At 32.8% G+C, this 24,376-nt stretch overlaps 1 protein-coding gene across 3 annotated transcripts in view; it reads right to left on the minus strand.

The window, feature by feature from the left end:
- LOC143063644 (uncharacterized) overlaps window positions 1-24,376 on the minus strand; it is a 227,862-nt gene that overhangs the window by 89,001 nt on the left and 114,485 nt on the right. For all 3 annotated transcript variants that reach the window (XM_076235897.1, XM_076235896.1, XM_076235895.1), the window contains 7 exons: window positions 19,976-20,329; window positions 18,308-18,355; window positions 17,501-17,875; window positions 14,154-14,492; window positions 9,906-9,959; window positions 5,519-5,566; window positions 2,634-2,863 (listed from right to left, as the gene is read on the minus strand). In XM_076235897.1, coding sequence (XP_076092012.1) covers window positions 2,634-2,863; window positions 5,519-5,566; window positions 9,906-9,959; window positions 14,154-14,492; window positions 17,501-17,875; window positions 18,308-18,355; window positions 19,976-20,329 — 1,448 coding nt within the window. The remainder of the gene's footprint in view (window positions 1-2,633; window positions 2,864-5,518; window positions 5,567-9,905; window positions 9,960-14,153; window positions 14,493-17,500; window positions 17,876-18,307; window positions 18,356-19,975; window positions 20,330-24,376) is intronic.

The raw sequence follows: 24,376 nt of genomic DNA on the forward strand, positions 1-24,376 counted from the left end.
ATAAACGAGCCTAACGAGAGTTGATATCAAGCGATATCTAATTCTCACAAGTTGTTAAACCTATTTCTCTTATGGCAAAAAGTTGTATGTGCGTGGCCCATTTGTTGCGAGTTGTGTTGCTACGGTCGTTTTTCTTTGCAACGCGTACTGATCTTTCTCTTATGGTTGGGGCCTGTTATCTAATTTGTAACAAGTGTATTGACACGTTATTTCTACAATAATTAACAAATAACTCACTTGTTGCGCCTTAAAATCTTCTTTTTATCAAATTTTATTACATTCTGAAGCGGCACAGAAGCCAGAAAACGCCCAGTGTTTATGTATGACACTGGAAGCATACCTATGACGTCACGTAGTGTAGGGACCAAAGAAGATAACATCTTTTCGCGGAATTTTCTTTAATGAAGATTTTACACTGAAATTGTGATTGAAATTTAATTATGAACTTGTTTTGCATTAGAATAGAGATAACTGTATTGTATTTGAAGCTTTGCATACGTCCATCGGTAGTTTAACTGTTGCATACAGAGGGAAATTGAAATTGGAAGTTGTGCCAGTTATAATGCCCTTTGCTCCGTTACATAACCGTACATGGGTTCCTTTCTTTATTTCTTCGTCCATGATAAGATTTATATTAGATAATGCAGACGAAAATCGTGAAAACCGGAAGTAAACAATCAGTTGTCAAAAAAAAAGTAGTCCCGGCATGACCTTTTCCAGTGAATAATGACCTGATCAACGGCCAATGAAAATATTGGAAATTTACGAGATAAGCCAATCAAATTAACGTAATTTTGATATCACTTTTTCATATCACACTCCGTACGGTGTGATACGAAAGATATCTATTCATGTGGGAGTTAAATAACAGGCCCCAACCATAAGAGAACATACAATTACAAAATAATCAAACAAATACACACATAAGAAAAATCAAATACAAATTGTTAGGAAATATGCAATTTTCAAAACAGGTAAAAATTAAAGAACCTTAGTTAGTGCGCTCACATACCCCACCGTCCCCACATTGTCATTGGAGAAATGAAATAAGTGTAAGAAAAGAAAATTGTATAAGAAAAAAAAATTGAATCATAATTTTCTGTCAATATGCACATCTACATAGTATGTCCTTATTATCTACAAAGTTTCATGAAATTCTGTTGTGTGGTTTCAGAGGAGTTGCGATTACAAACTGTTGCAGTAGTACATTAAAGTAAATAAGTTCAAAGGGGCGTAACTCCTAGAAAAAAAATTGAAACGCAATTTCCCGTCGATATGCACAACTGCATAGTATGTCCTTATTATCTGAAAAGGTTTTGTGAAATTATGTTGTGTGGTTTGAGAGGAGTTGCGATGACAAACTGTTGCAGTAGTACATTAAAGTAAATAAGTTCGAAGGGGCGTAACTCCTAGAAAAAAAATTGAATCGCAATTTCCCGTCGATATGCACAACTACATAGTATGTCCTTAGTATCTGAAAAGGTTTCGTGAAATTCTGTTGCGTGGTTTGAGAGGAGTTGCGATGACAAGAAACAGGACTGACGGACGGACGGGTCAAAAACATTATACCCTCCGCAACCCGTTGCGTGGGGTATAATTACAAATTCATATAGTATTCATAATAATTTAAATAGTCTTTTGGAAGGAAATTAACTGTTTTATATTTTCTATACACAACAAAATGATCAGAAAACAGAAAACTTTCCCCCAATATTGCACCAATTATATGTTTGATTTTACTACTTTTGGTTGCTCGTACTTGACTGAGTACCAGGATGTTCTACCAAAGAGTAGGTAACCTTTTGAAAAAAAAGGTAAATTCTGGAGTCAAAAGTTGGCAATACGTCTATTATCTTAACAAAATGTTTTAATCAACATTAAACCCTATATATAAAGAGATCATTTGTTCAATATTTCAATATTAAGGCAACAACTGAAAAGATTCAATATTTTGTTGAAACAGCTCAAGAACCAAATCGCAGGTATAAAAATGCACTATTTTCTATGTTCTTTGATAGTCAAACAGTTGTCCCCTTGAAAACAAAAATACATCTACAAGAACATATGTTGAAACTTCTCAAATCCACCTAATGTTTTTCAACAGTTTCAATTATTATGTATCGCATTATAATACTTACATAGATGTTTAAGATTGACAGACCATGAATCTGTACTTCAAGACTAAATTGATAGGGAGTGCTGCTGGGGTTCTCTTACCTTACCCTTTCATATAATTTAGATTTTTAAAATTTATTACCTTTTCATATATTGCGTAGGTAAAAATCTTACCTTTTCCCATATTTTTTAAGTTTCATGTTGTGTGTAATGTAAGAATGGAATACCCAAGTGTCTAAAGAGAGGAACATAGTTTATAAAGACACAACTGGGAACACCAAATAAGATGACAAAGTAAGAGTTATTCGAACTTTATAGGCCTTGTCATATATTTCTAATAGTTTTCCAACCTATTCACATATTTCCAACCTTGCCAAGGTGACCTATTCCAACAGCACTTCCTATCACCTTGTATATAAAGGAAGTGCCCCCCCCCCCCCCCCCCAAAAAAAAAAAAAACGAGGTATACTCCTGTTAAAATGTTGCTGGCTTGATAAAAAGAAACAAGAGAAATCTACCTTAGCAATAGTTCCATCTTGTTTCCTACATGGGCACATAGACTGCTGTACACAAGTAATTTTATCCATCAACTTCTCTCCAGGAGCACATAAATGCTTGGCTGGTCTACACAGGGGTACACATGTACCTTGGGACTGTTTACATGTGTCAATTAATTGTGCCATGTTGTCACAAAGGTCGCCACATTTGTATGCACATGGTTCCAAGGTCTCACCAGGTGCGCAAATTGCTGTAAATTGAAATGAATTCATATTTGGATCTTTTTTAGTAAGATATAGAGAGATATTTATGATAATGAAACTAATAAACATAAAGTCACATGTGGAATTAATGCTTATGATAATCATAGCTTTTGAAAACTTTTGATAACACTGATTATCTACAGTACATGGCAAAAAGTATAAATTTGTCACTTCTGGTTTTCACTATATATTTCATATAATTTTTTCCAAAAACAATTGTGGGGACATTCCTGGATGAATTTTAATTAACTTGGTACCATTAGATAGAGATGAGCAAGCAAAGGAACAGGCGCACAGACTGAAAAACATAACAGCTCTCTACTATTCTAGAATGGGGCATAAAAATAACTGATGACAAAACTATAACCAAATAAACAAATATACACATTTTGTCTAACACCTGGTTTGTAAAAATCAGAAAATTTTGGGAAAACAATGTGCTTTTTTATGAAATATATAGCCTTTTTATGATATATATAGCAAAAAAAGGGTTGACAAATACTTTTTGCAAAGGAAAAAGCCCATCTTCATTATCATATATTGACTATATATTCTGAAGATTAACTATTTTTTAATGAACTTTTCTCATTCTCTAAATATGGCTGATATATACAATATGTATTTATTTAAAAAAAAAACTAGAGGCTCTAAAGAGCCTGTGTCGCTCACCTTGGTCTATGTGAATATTTAAGGAAGCAGATGGATTCATGACAAAATTGTGTTTTGATGATGGTGATGTGTTTGTACATCTTACTTTACTGAACATTCTTGCTGCTTAAAATAATCTCTATCTATAATGAACTTGGCCCATTAGTTTCAGTGGAAAATGTTAGTAAAAATTTACAAATTTTATGAAAATTGTTAAAAATTGACTATAAAGAACAATAACTCCTAAGGGGGTCAATTGACCATTTCGGTCATTTTGACTTATTTGTAAATCTTACTTTGCTGAACATTATTGTTGTTTTAAGTTTATCTCTATCAATAATAATATTCAAGATAATGACCAAAAACAGCAAAATTTCCTTAAAACTAACAATTCAGGGTCAGCAACCCAACAACGGGTTGTCCGATTCATCTAAAAATTTCAGAGCAGATAAATGTTGACCTGATAAACAATTTTACCCCATGTCAAATTTGCTCTAAATGCTTTGGGTTTTGAGTTATAAGCCAAAAACTGCATTTTACCCCATGTTCTATTTTTAGCCATGGCGGCCATCTTGGTTGGATGGCCGGGTCACCAGACATATTTTCAAACTACTAACCCAAAAGATGATTGTGGCCAAGTTTGGATTAATTTGGCCAAGTAGTTTCAGAGGAGAAGATTTTTGTAAAAGATTACTAAGATAATTTACGAAAAATGGTTAAAAATTGACTATAAAGGGGTCAACTGACCATTTCGCTCATGTTGACTTATTTGTAAATCTTACTTTGCTGAACATTATTGCTGTTTATAGTTTATCTTTATCTATAATAATATTCAAGATAATAACCAAAAAGAGCAAAATTTCTTTACAATTATTAATTCAGGGCCAGCAACCCAACAACGGGTTGTCCGATTCATCTGAAAATTTCAGGGCAGATAGATCTTGAACTGATAAACAATTTTACCCCTGTCAGATTTGCTCTAAATGCTTTGGGTTTTGAGTTATAAGCCAAAAACTGCATTTTACCCCATGTTCTATTTTTAGCCATGGCAGCCATCTGGGTTTGATGGCCGGGTCACTGGACACATTTTTCAAACTACTAACCCAAAAGATGATTGTGGCCAAGTTTGGATTAATTTGGCCAAGTAGTTTCAGAGGAGAAGATTTTTGTAAAATATTACTAAGATTTACGAAAAATGGTTAAAAATTGACTATAAAGGGCAATAACTCCTAAAGGGGTCAACTGACCATTTCAGTCATGTTGATTTATTTGTAAATCTTACTTTGCTGAACATTATTGCTGTTTACTGTTTAGCTCTATCTATAATAATATTCAAGATAATAACCAAAAACAGCAAAATTTCCTTAAAATTACTAATTCAGGGGCAGCAACCCAATAACGGGTTATCCGATTCATCTGAAAATTTCAGGGCAGATAGATCTTCACCTGTTTAACAATTCTACTTCATGTCAGATTTGCTCTAAATACTTTGGTTTTTGAATTATAAGCCAAAAACTGCATTTTACCCCTATGTTCTATTTTTAGCCATGGCGGCCATCTTGAATGGTTGGCCGAGTCACCGGACACATTTTTTAAACTAGATACCCCAATGATGATTGTGGCCAAGTTTGGTTTAATTTGGCCCAGTAGTTTCAGAGGAGAAGATTTTTGTAAAAGTTAACGACGACGACGGACGACGACGACGATGGACGACGGACGCCAAGTGATGAGAAAAGGAGATTTAGAATGACTGCCAAAGAAACTATCCACTGGAGACCAAAGGATATGGATGTTAGCAACTAAAGTGTTTTTTTCTAGGTCGTATGGTCTTCCAACAATGAAACTGTGTTTCAATAATAAAAAAAAATGTTTTTAATTCTCTTTATAGAAATTCTATTTTTTGATAAATAAATGTATCTTTTGCTAATAAAATGACAACTGTGTGTCAAGAAATTATAAACTGTGCAACTAATAATATATCAACAGATGCTTACGTGTAGTTGATTGACTGAACTGTAGAACTGCTGTTGTGTCTGGATTGACTGAAATAAACACACACATATCCATTTAAGGAAGCTCAAGGGTATAAAAATTTCAGAAAAAAATTAAACATTTGTTTTTCATTACAAATTTTATTCATTACCTTTTGTAGTTGTTACTTTATCATATGGTACAAAAACATTCAAAACAATTAATTCGTGTTGGCCCCAGATGACTTTTAAAATGTAATAATCATTGAAAAAGTTCCAAATTATCTCCCTTTGGTGGAAAAATGTCATTTTTTGGCTTTAAAATTGGAATATCTCTTTTAACTCATCGGTGACCTATATTTTTTAATATAATTTCGATATATGCTGTACTTAAACTAAACTAGATATCATTGAGATGGGAGCCATCTCTGTGGGCCCCGCTGTGAATAATGTGCATTAAAAAATTGTATCTTTACCATAGGACATGGGTTTGTCAACTGAAATCAAAGTTTTTGACCTTGACCTTTGACCTAGGAAGTTGTAAATAAATTATGACACACCCTTTGGTGTTGGTTAATAAACATGTCAAGTATAAACTTTGAAATGATAACGGTTCTCAAGATATAGAGCGGACACGATCTTTACCATAGGACATGGGGTTGTCAACTGAAACCAAAGTTTTTGACCTTGACCTTTACCTAGGAAGTTGCACATAAATTATGACACACCCTTTGGTGTTGGTTTATATACATGTCAAGTATAAACTTTGAAATGATAACGGTTCTCAAGATATAGAGCGGACACGATCTTCACCACAGGACATGGGGTTATCAACTGAAACCAAAGTTTTTGACCTTGACCTTTGACCCAGGAAGTTGTACATAAATTATGACATACCCTCTGATATTTGTTTATATACATTTCAGGTATAAACTTTAAAATGATAACAGTTCTCAAGATATAGAGCGGACACAATCTTTACCATAGGACATGGGGTTGTCAACTGAAACCAAAGTTTTTGACCTTGAACTTTGCCCTAGGCAGTCGTTCATAAATTATGACACACCCTCTGGTGTTGGTTCATATACATGTCAAGTATTAACTTTGAAATCATAACGGTTCTCAAGATATAGAGCGGACACGATCTTCACCACAGGACACAGGGTTGTCAACTGAAACCAAAGTTTTTTGACCTTGACCTTTGACCTAGGAAGTTGTACATACATCATGACACGCCCTCTAGTGGTGGTTAATAAACATGTAAAATATAAAGTATGAAATCATAATGGTTCTCTAGATATGGAGCGGACACAAAGTGTTACGACGGACGGACGGAAAGACTGATCACTATAGGGCAACCCGCCTATGGCGGGGCCCTAATTATTGTAAAATTTGAGCGATTTCTGTAATAAATTTCTTTTTTTATTTCGATATTACCTTTATTTCTCCTATTAGTTCAACAGAAAAAAAAACCTTTTATGCTTTTTTCGAAGGCAGATTGTGAGCGCAAATGAACGGTGACCCCATTTTTTATTTTATTTTTCTTTTAACTATAAGATAAAGTTTATTTATAGAAAAATATAGAGAAACCCTATATAAATAATTTAGACCCGCGAACCCCCTTAACTGTACATGTTCTTATAATAACTTTGAAAAATCCTATAAGGAGCAACACAAACCTGCAAACTTTTCAAAATCTCCATCAGTCTGTCCTTGGTGGATTTAAGTGCAAAAGGACCTTTTTAAATGCTCCTCTTATATTGTCATAAGTCTTTTAAATCTACTGCTATATTGTTTGAATGTCATTTGCATGTGCTTAAATCACCTGTTAACTCATTGGATAGATATAAGAAAATGTGGTATGAGTGCCAATAAGACAACTCTCCATCCAAGTCACAATTTGTAAAAGAGGATGTTTTGAGGTGTTAAGGAGACTCAAGGGTACAAAAAAATCAGCAAAAATTGAAAAATTGTTTTTTCATGTTTTTTTCATTACAAATTTTATTTATTACACTATTAGTTGTTACTTTATGATATGGAACAAAAATCAACCAAAACAATTAATTGGTTTTGGCCCCAGATGACTTTTAAAATGTTTATATCATTGAAAAAACTCCGAATTATCTCCCTTTGGTGAAAAAGTGCCATTTTTTTTTGCATAAAAATTGAAATATCTTTTTAAATCATCGGTGACCTATGTTTTTTATATTTTTTTCAAATGAACTGTACTTAAACTAAACTATAGTAAAATTGAAGCCATTTCTGTAATTTAGTTCTTTTTTTATTTCGATCTTACCTTATCTTCTATTAGTTCAACAGAAAAAAGTACCTCAACAAAAATGCATGCTTCTTTCAAAGACATATTGTGAGCTTAAATGAACAGTGACCCCATATTTTTATTCAATTTTTCCATTAAGTATAGGATAAAGTTTATTTATTGAAAAAAATAGCGAAATCCTATGTTAAAAAAAAAAATGATTTAGACCCGCGAGCCCCCTTAAGTTTATATAATAAAGAATTTCAAAAGCAATGTCAACCACTCTCAAAGGGGAAATCCCCCATACAGAAAGTCTGGCAACAATATTAATATCCATAAATAAACATAGTTTTGTTCTGATCTGGTAAATTGCAGTTCTTAATTGGACCAACTTTAATTTCATATTAAAAATTAAAAATCAGTTACCCAATTAGTGAAAGTACATGTACTACAAAATATTTTAATAAAGTCTGACATTGAATTTGAAGAATATCTGAATATTTTAAGTGATAAAGATAGAATAGCATATTGTAGATTTCGAAAGGGTAACCATAAGTTACCCATCGTAACTGGTAGATGGAATAAAATTGAGCCAAACCTTAGATATTGTAACTTGTCATTTTAACGAGGTTGGTGATGAATTTCATTACACTTTGCAGTGTAGTTCTTTGGCAAATTTCGAGCACAATATTTGGATACTTTTTTCTTGCACAGAGATGTAACATACTAAAATTTGAAAAACTATTTCAGTTAAAAATTAAAAATAAGTTGAAAAAGCTGTGCAAATTTATCAGGGTTATAACTTTTCAAGTGAGTCTTCCTGGTTAATCACCACTCTTCGCTACTATACTGTTTATTTCATTTTATTTCATATTTTTATCTCAGCTTGTCATGTGTGTTTGTGCTATGTTGTATAACTTTTGATGAACTTCTTTGTACCATTGTAAATTTATGGTGTTTGAGAAATAAAGAATCTTGAAATCTTAAATCTTGACATTTACCAACTTTATGCACACAATTTGTTTAAAAATATATCATTCAATATCAAACTATTGGTCAGAAGACTTCAAAATAAGGTAGTTTTAACAGTTTTGGCAATTCATATTCATTGATATTGTAAGGAATAATTTGAAAACTAAAGGAATGTTTCTATTTTATCAAACCTACACATGTTTCTGTCATGATAGTCCAAACATTCTTGCTATCAATTCAAATTTATCATTTCTCAGTTTGTGCATTTTTTATTTTTTGTGGAAACATATGAAACAAGTGAAACTGCAAGCTTAGCACTTACTGCTCACTGATGATACCCCTGCTCAAATATTTCAGTAAACAAAAAGAAAACAGTATAGCTGACTTATATAAACCCTGAAACCAAATTTCAGAAATCCTTGTATTGTAGTTCCTTAGAAAGATGCGACAAAATCATTCATTGGTTGGAAGGACAGACTGACAGACTGTTGGATGGACAAATGGACAGACAGAGGTAAAACAGTATACCCCACCTTATCTAGAGTGAGGGTATAATTCAAAGTAGGAGTATAACTATCATCAACAGGAGGTCACTACACACATATAATATATTATGTAAATTTTTAATGTTTACAGAGATTTAAAAACTTTGATGAAGATGTTCAAATTAATATTTTAACTGAAAAGTCCTGGACCTTTATAACAGTAAAGTGAAAGGTCTACACCTTAGGACGAAAGGTCCAAACATTGATTTTGTGATTGGATCAATTTTAAAAATGTGTGTCCTTCTCACGAAAGCACTATCAGAGTGGTATCGGTATTTTATACAATATTTACAGGTCATAGTTCCAGAAGCTTCTTCAAATTGGAGTCAAGGGTTCTGCCAATGAGACTGGAATATTTGCTCATGTTTCTCATACCTTTGTCACAGCCGATTTTGAGACAACGCTGAACTGTACTAAATAAATTTTTCTTACACCTAATTATATAAGCAGCTACAAAAAATGAAGGGCGTCTAGACAGTATATGTCAAAATATTGACTCTGTCAAAACCAAACCTTTTCAGAACAATATCTTATTTGGAAAACACAAATTTAATCTTAAAAGATGTTTGTTATGTTATTGACTAAAATTTTCATTCAGATAGCATTCCCATTAAGACAAAGTTTTACCTATACTTACCTAGGGATGTCTGTCTGTTTGGTTGTGGTTGAGTACTTGAGAGACTTGGGTTACCTATTAATAGAAATAGAAATTTATATCTAAATGACTAAAATCATTGCAGGGATTCCTTGAAATATGTGTGGCATTATACCTTTTGTTTAAAAGAAAGATTTTAATATAGAAAAGGAATAAAAAATATAAAAATCTTTTTAAGTGTGATTTTTCACTCTATGTTTTTCAGTTCAGTTTTTAAAATATTCATGTTAGTTGAATAATCAACTAGAGGCTCTTAAGTGTCGCTCACCTTGGTCTATGTGCATATTAAACAAAGGACACAGATGGATTCATGACAAAATTGTGGTTTGATGATGGTGATGTGTTTGAAGTTCTTACTTTACTGAAGGTTCTTGCTACTTACAATTATCTCTATCTATAATGAACTTTGCCCATTAGTAACAGAGGAAATTATTTTGTAAAAATTTACAAAAATTTACCAAATTAATGAATATGTTAAAAATTGACTATAAAGGGTAATAACTCCTTAAGGGATCAACTGACCATTTTGGTCATGTTGACTTTTTTGTAGATCTTACTTTACTGAACATTATTGCTGTTTACAGTTTATCTCTATCTTTAACAGTATTCAAGATAATAACCAAAAACGACAAAATTCCTTTAAAATTAACAATTCAGGGGCAGCAACCGAACAACCAGTTGCAGTGGCGTAGCTTGCATGTATGCTCAGATGCTCAAGCATCCACATCATTGTGACAAAAAAAAATAAAAAAAATATATATATATGTATAATTGCATATTTTGTGTCTGAACGTAAGGGTGAGGATATGTGAACATCGTGCAATCCTTTCCAAAGCAGTATACATGGTCTTTCCTTTAAGATCATTTACAGTTTATGTAAACAAGATGGATAAATCGCAGAAAAGTGCTGTCAACTTTTTCGTAAAAAGTCTATGTCTTAGCGCGTCGTCGGCAACGGCAAGCGCAGAGGATGATAATACGTAGACCTGCAGACATGTTTGGTTTGAGATTGAACCAAGCGGAGCGATGACATAGCAACGTTACTAGTTAACAACGAACACATCATTGCCTGATATCGTTTCCTGTGACATTAAATACGACTAGTATTTATTATGGAGTGTGATCATTTCTGGGCTAATAAATACCCGTTTCAAACTTGGTTATATATTAATTTCATTTTCAAAAAAAGAGTTCAAAAGTCCCTGTAGTGCACATATTTATCTATTCTAATATACAAGGGCAGTTACTAAAAAAAAAGCATTTTCTTCCTTTTTTTTTAATTTAATATCTTAAAAGAGAAATAAAAGCTTCAGGCCAAATGCAATGGTATCTATAATACTAAAATTACGAGTCCAATTTGTCAGCCGTCATCGGGTAAAACGACAAATCAAAGAATTCAACTCTATATATAACTAATATAGGACAATGGTGTAGATTAAAAATTACACCACTCCAGAACCTTTTGTTTTCAGCATAATTAATATTGCCAATAATTAACAAGTTCCGGGTCGAATCTGATACCGATACAAATAGTATATTCAACTATTACCTTATCTGTACGTTCCGCATTTGACAGGCGCACCATCAAACGGTGTATTTAGGATTTTGCTATATACACTGGTCATAATCAAAGGACTGACACTACTAAATTCAATCATTGTCAAATTGTTCCCTATTGTAGTTTTATTCAGCAATCAGCAAGACTTTCTAAGATAACTAATATAGGACAATGCTGTTGATTAAAAAATACTCCATTCCTGGATAGCCAGGACCTTTTGTTTTCCAAATAATTAATATTTCCAATAATTGATAAGTTCCAGGTCGACGGGTTCAAACAGAAAGATTTGAAAGCAGAGAAAACTGTGTATCTTATAATCGACATGACTTATCAGATGATAATACCAATTACTAAAATAAGGCTTAGGCATAGTTATATTCTTTAATTCAGTCACGGACCCGCGATATCACGGGTGTGTACTTGTATCAATTATGATTTATATTTCAAAGGGGGCATAGTTGGTTAAATTATTTGATCAGGACTTATTTTCACGAGTTTCAAAGACATTGCTGATGATATAAATTTCACAAAAATCTGGCAACACATGACGGACGCCCTGCATTTCTGTCCCCTGCAACGCGTTAAGACAAGTAATAAAAAAATCCCATGTGGAGGCTCAAATTCCGGGAAAGGGGGGTATCACTTTAGAGCCTATATTTCGAAGTTCCACATACAAAAGGGCCTTTGTAATGGGTCCATTTTGAGATTTCATATTTCAATTGGATGTTAAACTTTAACATCACATATTACTGTATCTAATGAGGGTAGTTACGAGAAAACAACAAAATTCTGTTAGAAACTTATATATTGATGGGTATTTTAAAATTAAACAAAAATCTAGACATTGTCGGATTGTAAGGGGTGTACACATGTATACAGGAAAAACGTCTGAAAAAAAAAGTTCATAAAAGGTCCTAAATTTTTTTTCGCATCCACATCATTTTAACCCTGGCTACGCCACTGAGTTGTCCGATTCATCTGAAAATTTCAGAGCAGATAGATCTTCACTTGATAAACAATTGTACCCCTGTCAGATTTGCTCTAAATGCTTTGGTTTAAAAGTTAAAAGCCAAAATCTACATTTTACCCCTATGTTCTATTTTTAGCCATGGCGGCCATTGGTTGGCCGGGTCACCGGACACATTTTTTAAACTAGATATCCCAATGATGATTGTGGCCAAGTTTGGTTAAATTTAGTCCAGTAGTTTCAGAGGAGAAGATTTTTGTAAAAGTTAACGATGCCGGACGACGCTGGACGCCAAGTGATGAGAAAAGATCACTTGGCCCTTTCTGCCAGGTGAGCTAAAAATATATGCTATTTAGATGCAACTGAAATGGTAAATCTAAAGAAACAAGCATTCTGTGAGTAATTGCATGGCAATACATAGTCCGCTACCAATTAAAAATTCATTGTATTGAAACAAAATTCTAACTTGATCTATAACTTGTCATGGTGTAAACTATATAACAAATATCATGTCAATATCTTCAAGCATGACGAAAAAAAGTGTTAAAACTGTTTATTCAAGTGAACTTTTTAATCCAAGGACATTAACTCTGCACAAAATCATTATGCTAAAACAAATTTCCAACTTGATCTGTAACTTGTCAGGATAAAATTATATACCAATTTTCAAATCATTATCTTCAAGCATAACAAAAAAAAAAGTGCAGGAAACTGATTATTTTAGAGAATTTTCTTAGTCCAAGGACCATAACTCTGCACAAAATGATCAGACCGGAACAAAATTTAAACATGATCTGAAACTTGTCATGATGAAACAATATACCAAATATCCAATCAATATATTCAAGCATGAAGCAAACTCTAAAAGAGCTTGTGTCGCTCACCTTGGTCTATGTGCATGTTTAAACAAAGGACACACATGAATTCATGAAAAAATTGAGTTTTGGTGATGGTGATGTGTTTCTAGATCTTACTTTACTGAACATTCTTGCTGTTTACAATTATCTCTATCTATAATGAACTTGGCCCAGTAGTTTCAGAGTAAAAATTTCCAAAATTTACGAAAACTTGTTAAAAATTTATCATAAAGGGTAATAACTTCTCAAAGGGTCAATTGACCATTTTGGTCATGTTGACTTATTTGTAGATCCTACTTTGCTGTACATTATTGCTGTTTATAATTTATCTCCATCTATAATAATATTGAAGATAGTAACCAAAAACTGCAAAATTTCCTTAAAATTACCAATTCAGGGGCAGCAACCCAACAATGGGTTGTCTGATTTATCTGAAATTTCAGAGCAGATAGATCTTGAACGGAGAAACATTTTAAACACTGTCAGATTTGCTCTAAATGCTTAAATTTCAGAGATATAAGCCCAAAACTGCATTTTTCCTCTATGTTCTACTTTTAGCCATGTTTGGCAGGCGGATGACACAATTTTTAAAACTAGATACCCTAATGATGATTGTGGCCAATTTGGTTTAATTTGGCTTTGTAGTTTTAGAGGAGAAGATTTTTGTAAAAGTTAACAGACGACCGACAACAAGTGATGATAACAGCTCACTTAAGGGCCTGGTTAGCTAAAAAGTGTGCAAAACTGATTTACGGGAGTGACGGATGGACAGATTTGGGGACTAATAATTGAAAGTAACAATAATTTGACCATGCATGTACCTTACTGCAGATTTCTCACTAACTTACATGAATTGTCCCAGCATTTGACCCTGACCTCATAGTCGTGACATTGGAAGCTTTCTTGATCTCTGTTGTAACAACGTAAACCATTCTGGATGTCACATGTAACAGAATCTTGTGTTGCTGAGGTAGAAGAACCATTGTCTAGGATTCTGCATTCGATATCAACAATACTTGGACATAATCCAAAATGTTTTTTAAGGTTTTCTATAGTTTCCAAGTCCCCACTAGTAGGAGCATTTGTGGGTGAAGTACTGCTAAGCCAATTTGACCAGGCACATCTTACATAAGTTGATTTGCTTGGGTTTGGGGCTTCTGTAGTCACTGTAGTTGGGCTCTTTGTACCTATAAAGAAATTAAAGGAATGTTCATCAATGATGTATCACATTTAGATCATCACTTCAAAAAACAGTCATATTGTCTTAGAAAAAATCATTTTTGTCTAACTGTCAGTCTTTTGCATTTGACACTATCATATATAATTAAAGACACTCTTTTATGGTTATCAAAGTGACATGAGGAGTATTAACTGTTATTGATATACTGAAACATCTATAGAGATGAACAGGTTTAACAATGCCTATCATATTTTTAGAACAGTGAAATCATTACAACTTAACGACAAGTTAAACATCTTGACAGATAATTTAAAGTGGGGGTATGATAAATAATTTAAAATATTGAAAATGATTAAATTTAAAAGATGTTTGAGCGAAAAATCAATAGAAACTTGCTGTTAACACTATATATGTAAGACATAAAGTGTCCTGTGAAAAAAAGTGTCCAACTGGACAGTTTTTAATAGAATTTTGGTATTAAATAATGTCCATTGCCATGAAATATTGTCCCTCAAGAAGACAGATACTGCAAAAGTTATGAAATAGTGTCCACCCACAGGACAAGTTTTCATAGAAGTTGCTATCAAATTATGTCCACTAAGAGAAGTATTATACAAAGTTCATTAAAAAGTTTAATTATACTTGAATTTAATCAAATTTGATCAATTGTTTAGAAATTGATTATATACATGCCTTTCTTTGCAAGAGATACAAAAATATGTGATTTTAAAAAAATTCTAGTAACCTCAGATTTTTCTTGGTTAATGAGTTTATATACTTTATTATTGATTAAAAAGAATATATATTTCATATTTTGATTTACCCCCAAACAAGAATGTGTCCAAAGTACACAGATGCCCCACTCGCACTATCCTTTTCAATGTTCCATGGACCGTGAAAATGGGTAATAATCTAATTTGGCATTAAAATTAGAAAGATTATACTATAGGGAACATATGTACTAAGTTTCAAGTTGATTGGACTTCAATTTTATCAAAAACTACCTTAACCAAAAACTTTAACCTGAAACTCCCACTTTCATTTTTTATGTTTAGTGGACCGTGAAAATGGGGTCAAAAGTCTAATTTGGCTTTAAAATTAGAAAGATCATATCATAAGCAACAAGTGTACTAAGTTTCAAGTTGATTGGAATTCAGCTTCATCAAAAACTACCTTGACCAAAAACTTTAACCTGAAACTCCCACTTTTATTTTCTATGTTCAATGGACCATGAAATTGGGGTCAACAGTCTAATTTGGCTTTAAAATTAGAAAGATCATATCATAAGCAACAAGTGTAATAAGTTTCAAGTTGATTGGACTTCAGCTTCATCAAAAACTACCTTGACCAAAAACTTTAACCTGAAACTCCCACTTTCATTTTCTATGTTCAGTGGACCATGAAATTGGGGTCAACAGTCTAATTTGGCTTTAAAATTAGAAAGATCATATCATAAGCAACAAGTGTACTAAGTTTCAAGTTGATTGGACTTCAGCTTCAACAAAAACTACCTTGACCAAAAACTTTAACCTGAACGGATGAACGGAGGCACAGACGGACGGAGCCACAGACCAGAAAACATAATGCCCCTCTACTATCGTAGGTGGGGCATAAAAATAAACAACATGCTACGTTTGTGATGTGAGTAACTGTCAAATGGGGAATGAATTTTATCAGTAACAGAGGCCTGATTGTCAGCATCTTCATCAAACTTTTATTAATTTGCGACTGCTCCTCATTCCACTCACATGAAACCCAAAAACTTGCTAATACTTTTCTCAGTTAGGTTAGGGCATTTTTTTTTCCAATCTTAGATCACATTGATGGGGGTCTCATTGGGTAGGGTCTGATCATGGATACCGCTTATTGTTTATCCCGCTTCTTGTTGCCATAATGGTGCATGTAATTTCCCGTGTCCCGCCAAACTTCGTTTCATGTTTTCACGCTTAATTATTCATTTTTCACGTGTCAGGCTTAAAAAAAAAAACGCCAATAAGACCCACATTGATTTTAATTTCTCATTGGCAAGCAGTAGTACCAAATGTGATGCCTTTCTTTAATCAGCTTTCTTTTTAATATATTATTAAATGGTTTTTTTAAACACAATCAAATATTGTTTGTCTACATATGATCAAATATGATTTTCTACGGTCATTTCTACATTCTTATTTTTAACATATTTTTCTTGAATGAAATTTATCATATAGTTACTATAAATCTACAGAATAACTATGGAAACAAGGTACTGGTTTGTCTTGGTCCTGAATTGTCTCCAACAGTGCTGTACTGTCTATTAAACATGGAGCCAATTCACTTTCGTGCCAGAGCCAAACTGTCTTGTTATATTATATACAAAGCATACAGCTGGTTTTGATTGGTAGGACTGGTACCAAGAATAGTATGCATTTTATCTATTATCAAGTTTAAAATCATTGATCGCAAGTAAACATGTCAAATAAATATTTGTTTTTATCTTCTTTTCTTGTTTTTGGTTAATTACTTTGATCATCAAAGTTGTATTTAATTTATTTTCTACAGAATTCTTTTATTTGACCCGTCAGACAAGCTTGATATGGCTTTTACTTCTCCGACATTTTTTTCTCTGGTACTGAACAACTGGATAAGCATTTTTGTTGAACTCTACCTAACTTGTGGACACTAGAAAGTGAAGTGTGTTACATATTTTTTTTCTTTCATTTTTTGTACATAAATAAGGCCGTTAGTTTTCCCGTAAGATGACCAATAGTTGTTAATTTCTGTGTCATTTTGGTCTCTTGTGGAGAGTTGTCTCATTGGCAATCATACCACATCGTCTTTTTTATAGCATACCCATTTATTTTTTTGATTTTGATGTTCAAGATTCAGTATAGCTAAACATAAAAAATACAAGTAATACATGTCTTCCATAGACTTGATCAAATCTGGTAAATATGATTTCATTCATGATTTTTTTCTATATTACATTTCTTATGCTTCACTATATGGGTAACAATTTAAAGTAGTGTCTACACTAACCTGTTTCATTGGCACATTCACAATAATATCTGATCTTGTAATCAGAGCAAGGAATAGGGAAATTATCTGCATTGGTACATAAGAATCCATGCTCCTTATTACAATATCCAACCTTCTCTCCACTACTGTAATATGGGATGTTATTTTCACTGTCTACAGCACATTCCACTTTAGTAACATTCCCTCCATAACAGAATTTCTTCAATTCTTCTTGGCTCATAAATTCATGATCAGATACTCCAATATCTGGTTTGTCTCTGTTTATCCATGGACTCCACTTACTCACAACACATCTCTGTTGGGTAGGTGTTGGTGTTGTTCCTAATGTTGGTTCCATTGTGGTAACAGTAACTCCTTGTTTTGGTGTTGGTTTTTCTATCAATCGATATGTAATTCAAAGTTGTTTAAAAGTGCACACATGTTTTGTACTGCTCTTTTTCAATAATATTAGCTTGTAATTCGAACATTTTTAAGTAAGTATGTAAAAAATAACTTTAAGAAGGACTTGATCAAAAAGTGTTATTTCCAACTTATAAGCATTAATATTTTGAACAAGCGTGAATTTGATCTTAATGCAGTAATCATTATTAAGGTTACTACAACATGAAATAAGAATATACCCATTCATGATTTTAAATAGACATGCTTACAAAAACTGTGGATGGCACATATTCTCTGGGAAAATTGGATTTAATATTATAATCTATTATTACAGGAAAATATAGTAAATGTTGTAAGAAATGTTTGCTTATAAAATCTTTTAACATTTTTGATGCAATCAAAAACAAAAGTTTCAAAAAAACATACCTGTGGAAATTGGAACTGGAGAATGTGTTGTCTTAGGTGTAGGAGTTGCTACAATAATATGAATATAAGGAGATGTCAGATACATATACATATTCATGTGTTAATATTGGATTGATATTTTATCATAAAACAAGACTTTGTCCATAGTACACGGATGCCCCACTCGCACTATCATTTTCTATGTTCAGTGGACCGTGAAATTGGGCTCAAAACTTTAATTTGGAATCAAAATTAGAAAAATCATATCATAGGGAACATGTGTACTAAGTTTCAAGTTGATGTAACTTTAACTTCATCAAAAACTACCTTGACCAAAAACTTTAACCTGAACGTCGCACTATCATTTTCTATGTTCAGTGGACCATGAAATTGGGGTCAAAACTATAATTTGGCATTAAAATTAGAAAGATCATATCATGGGGAACATGTGTACTAAGTTTCAAGTTGATTGGACTTCAACTTCTTAAAAAACTACCTTGACCAAAAACTTTAACCTGAAGCGAACGGACGGACGCACAGACGGACGCACAGACGAACGGAGGCACAGATCAGAAAACATAAGGCCCCTCTACTATCGTAGGTGGGGCATAAAAACACGTAAAAAACAAATATAAATATACAGACTCACTGATTGAAACAATCATATTAATACTACTTCTGAACTATATAAAATATCACAACAAAGAGCACCACAATGTCCAAAAGAATGTTACCATGTGACCAAACGCTCAAATAAGGACTTACAAGCAGGACTTATTCATAGAATGTATTATGCTTTAAGACCGGGTGTTGGATGGGGTCCAATCATGAAATTCCAAGTTTATTTTTGCCTAATCCCAATTTCCCTGACCTTATTTCCAGTATCCCCAAATCCCAATAAAATAACAAATGCTTTTTGGGCACAATACATTATAATCAATGATTGTATACTGTTTAAAGCAATCAGTCAGTCTGTTTGTGCAGATTCCCTGTATCTTATTAATATAATCTAGTCAGTAGTGAGCTTAGTTTAAATCAGATTATATACACATGGAGACTGTGACATTCCAAAACTTAAAACTCACATAAAAGAGTTAACTAGTTTGAGCTCAATAAAAGAGGGTAAGATGTTCTTCGTCAGTTACTTAGAGTATGATCTTTGAGAGTATGATAGTTCATTGTATACATAATCACTCTTCTTTACTCTGCAACTTATTGTTGTGCTAGTATGAAGCCAGGATATGGGGTCAAATAGTTGTGCTTATAACATGTATAATGTTTATTTCTTCTTCAGAGGATTCCAGACTTTAAACCATAGAACAAACAAGTCAATGTGCAAATATATCCAAGTGGTTTTAAATAAAACATAAGCCGTCATACAAATAAACATGGGTACAAAAGGAACAATCACAAACAGAACACTGAGCACTAAAATATTTGCATGATAAAATGAAAGATATCTGATCCCCCCCCGGTAATTTTTCAGAATTTAGTATCTTACAAACAGCTCAAACTAAAAGTGATAGTCATTTTTTAAACAGGACTTTAAGTAACATGCATCATTCTTATAGCAAGTTAAAAACAGTTTTGAGATTCTTTTTACTTTAATGTAGTATTGTATATATATTTTTCTGTCTTTGTGATTTAAATTTCAAGATAAAGATTACAACTTAAAACATTATTTCTTACCAAGACAAACTTCCTTGCATTCATATCGTACACGATAATCACTGCATGGGAATGGATCATTCAAAGAAGCATCACAGTTAAACCCTTCATCCAATGTACATGTGACCATTTCTCCACTAGCTGAGAAGTCTATACCATCAAGTGTTGTACATTCAATTTTGCTTATTTTGCCAGTAGCACAGAATTTTGTAATTTCTTTTGGATGCATAAATTCTGATTCTCCAACTGAATTTGGCTTATGGTTGTTTATCCATTCAGACCAGAATGTTCTGTTTTCACATGGTCTTGGTGAGGCTGTGGGTGTAGCCTGCTGGTTTACACCTGGAGTTGGTGTTAGTAGATTGGTTGGTGCAACTGTTAACATTAAAGAACATGTCAGATGTGGATTAACAAAAAAAAGTTTTTTAAAGCATTTTTATATGTGTTCTATACATTTGTATCAATTTCAAGTGCACTTCATGTCAGAATGTAAATACAACATAAATTTTAATTGTGGTAATTTTTTCTCTTTTTTCAATGATATATATAATCTTTTTCCAACATCCTGGCACTTATATTTTTAACAGAATAATACATGGAAGAACTTTTTTATTTCACCTTTATACAGTAAACAATATATCTTTGTTCATAATAGAATAATGTATTGTTAAATAATTCTTATATTACTCTTTAGTGAGTGCGAATTACTTTAAATTCAATACTAAATGAATATATATTAAATCATTGTGAATCTTCAACAAAAAGACACCAACAGAAGAATAATGCTATTTTATTAGTACACTAGCTACATTTATTCCAGCATAAATTAATTACAAGATATTTATATTGCAATCATTATACACTTATGAATAGACCACATACTTTGCTGAATATACAGTGGAAAATATTGACATTAGGAAAACAGGTGCAAACATAATGCAGCGGGTTTAAACATTTTAAATTATGTAAATATATTTGATGCAATATAACTTTTCATTGATGTGATGTAAAAAAACACCTATATTTGGTGTAATTATGTATTTATTAGTGGAGGTTGTGAATGTATGTTCCCTATCATATGATAAATACATGGGAAATGTGTCCATTGAACACAAATTATGATCCCCTGCATTTGACATTGATAATAAAGGGAATTCAAGAGCAGTAAAAGTGATGCTACCAAGTTTTGTGTTTGAGCTAAGTTTTATAGTAATACGCCTTGTGTATAAATAATTTCAATAACATTTTGATAAGGCAAACTAAAGATTAAGAACAGAAATTTTTCCATTTGTAGAGGGGTATATATAACCTTAGAACAGTAAAAGGAGAGTGGTAAAAGGAGTACCTTCATGACGAATTACGGTAAAAATTCTTGCCAAATGACGTTAACGGTAATTTTTGGTGCATGACGCTAAAATATGCACTTTCTTTTAGACGTTAAAAAAATGGAATGATTTTGACGAATCACTTTTATTTTTTTCCAAAAATAACGGTAACAATAATTATTTGAGACCTCTGACGAATTACAATGGAAATTTTGACGAATCATGGTAAAATTCTAATCAATTTGACCCTAACGGTAGTTGAAAATGACCACTTGACGCCTGATGGTAAAGGGCATTACTAATCTCTATAAGAGACGCCACATAAATTCAAACTTGATCTGTGTTTTGTGGTAATAAGCATTGTGTATAAGTTTCATAACATTCGGTTGATGCAAACTAAATCTAAGAACCTCAATTTTGTCACATTTTTTGACACGATTAAATGTACAAACGGATGTACAGACAGACAAGGGTAAAACTTATTTTCCCACTTCGCTACAGCAGGGGCATTATGGACGTTAAGCAACCAACAATCAATCAGGCATATGGTAAAATTTATCTAAGTACCTATAAGGATTTTTTTTTAAATATTTTATTGCAATTGTAAGGCTTGGTTAATGTTTTTGTGTATAATTAGCATCTACCACTCCTCAAATAACTACAAGTAATACTAAGTAATATCTTTGAAGAAAATTAAGACTCAATATTAACTATAACCAGATGTTCCGCAGGGCGCAGCTCTATACGACCGCAGAGGTTGAACCCTGAACGGTTGGGGCAAGTATGGACACAACATTCAAGCTGGATTCAGCTCTAAATTTGGATTGTGATTAAATAGTTGACACAGCATAGGTTTCTGACACAGAATGAATGTGGTCTAATAAACATAAAATTTGTGTTTTGCCTTTGAGCAATTCACTATGCTATTGAATATTAATCCTCTCAAAAAAATGTTTGAAGAAATTTTCTTTTTATTTATGAAATCTGAAATGAGAAAAATTGAACACCCTCCCCCCCCCCAATTTTTTTTTCACATCCCCTTTTCCCTTATTCTAAAACTGATCCCATTCAAATTTCTAATGGAGTTGGCAACAATAACTACTCATTTAAATACATCATAAAATATTAAAATGTAAAAAAAGTGCTTGTTATCACTGAATGGTAAAGATTGTTTTAATTTATCAGTTGGTAGTAAAAGTGCATATACATTGTATATTGTATAAAACAATGATTTAAGTTGATTCAACAACTATTATGGACAAAGAAAGATAACTCCAATTGAAAATTGCTTGCTATTGCGCAATATTGTGCAACTAGATATTTCTTGCTATTGCGCAATACTGTGCAATTGAAAATACTTGCTATTGCACAATACTGTGCAATTGAAGATTTCTGCTATTGCGCAATACTGTGCAATTGAAAATTTCTTGTTATTGCACATTACTGTGCAATTGAAGATTTCTTGCTATTGCCGAATACTGTGTAATTAGGTACTTATATGTTATATAAGTTATGTTTATACATAATTTGATTTTAATTACTCAGTAGTCATTATTTTAGGATTTTCCCAGGATGTGTATTTTCTTTGCTGTTGAGATGAAACAGATTTATTATCATATGTCAATCAGTTAGATATGAAGTTTATCACATGTTCTTAGCAGGAGGTCTAATTTCATCAGTTCCAATACAAATATACATGTCTTGTTAATTAGTGACCACTTGTGGCATTTGGCTTCCTTTGTCCTTTGTTTCTTGATACATTAATCTGGGTGCAGTTTTAACTCCTCCCACTTAGGAGTATCCCATTAAGAAGTTGTGTATTAAAAACCTGTGTATGCTGCCTTGAGTATTCATTTATCTAAATGCAGATTAAGCAGTTATAGAATAATCTTGGCTAATAGTGCTAATAGTGTTTTAGCTAAAAACTTGAACTTTCAGTGTTTGGATTACTTAACAAAAGCTATATGACAGTTTTTAAACAACTAAATATAATTCAAACTATATAACCTGAAACAATAAACATTATTTTGGATTAACTGACAACAAAATGTCTGGCAGAGGAAAAGGTGTTCGAAGGAAAACTAGGAGTTCTCCGTATGAGACCCAATGGGATTCTAATAACCCTTCTAATTGGACAATAAACAAACTAAAAGAAGAACTTAACAAAAAGGGAATAAGAACTCCTTCTGGTATGTCAAAACAAGTGTTAAAACAACTTTATTTAGAGAATTGTTTTGATGGAGTAACATCTTTAGAGACACAACAGACAGACACCGTTAGTGATGAGATTAACACAGATTCCTCACCAGAGAGCACTCTTCCAATTACCTTAGCAGAATCAGTGCATCAACACAGAAGCAGTGTTTCAAATGGTGGAACAGACAGGAACATAGCTCAGTGTTTTGAAGGACTTCAAGAGACCTTTAAACAGCTAATTTACAGAGACAATTGTACTCATGACACAGGTAGAGATCGCGAATTCAACCTTCAACAGTGGTACAACCATGCAGGGATTGGGAATAGGAGTGAAATTTCTAACAGAGGAAATAATACTGTTTTACATGGAAATACACAAGAGCATGCATCTTTCATCTCAGGACCACAAGTTGGAAATGTTTCATGTGGAGTGCGTTCGGATGAATATTCTAATGTGGACATTATATCTCCTTCTATTCAAAAGCAAATCATTGACGGTAAGGATGTTAATTTGGCATCTCTGCTTATCCCAAACTATGAAACTCCCCAAATTCACTCTGTTGCAGCTAATGGGTTAGAGTTAAATATTTCTGGGAAGCCAGATCCCCGTCTTAATAGAAAACTCACAATTCAAGAATTCATTAAGGCATTTGGCAAGTTTAAGAGGGTCATGTCATCAGTTTACCCTGACCGTAGAGCAGAGCTAGATGCTTATGAAGATGAGATTATAGATATTAGTAATTTTTATGGTGACAGATTTTATGATTACCATAAATTGTTTTCTGCAAAATCAGCAGCTCTTTTAAGGGAGAGAAGGATCAAGGTTGACTGGAGCAAAAGAGATAGAGATCTTCTTTCATTAATAGTTGCTGGTGGGAATGTAGATGTTTGCAAAATTTGT

This window comes from Mytilus galloprovincialis, chromosome 2 (assembly GCF_965363235.1).
Source record: "Mytilus galloprovincialis chromosome 2, xbMytGall1.hap1.1, whole genome shotgun sequence".
NCBI lineage: Eukaryota > Metazoa > Mollusca > Bivalvia > Mytilida > Mytilidae > Mytilus > Mytilus galloprovincialis.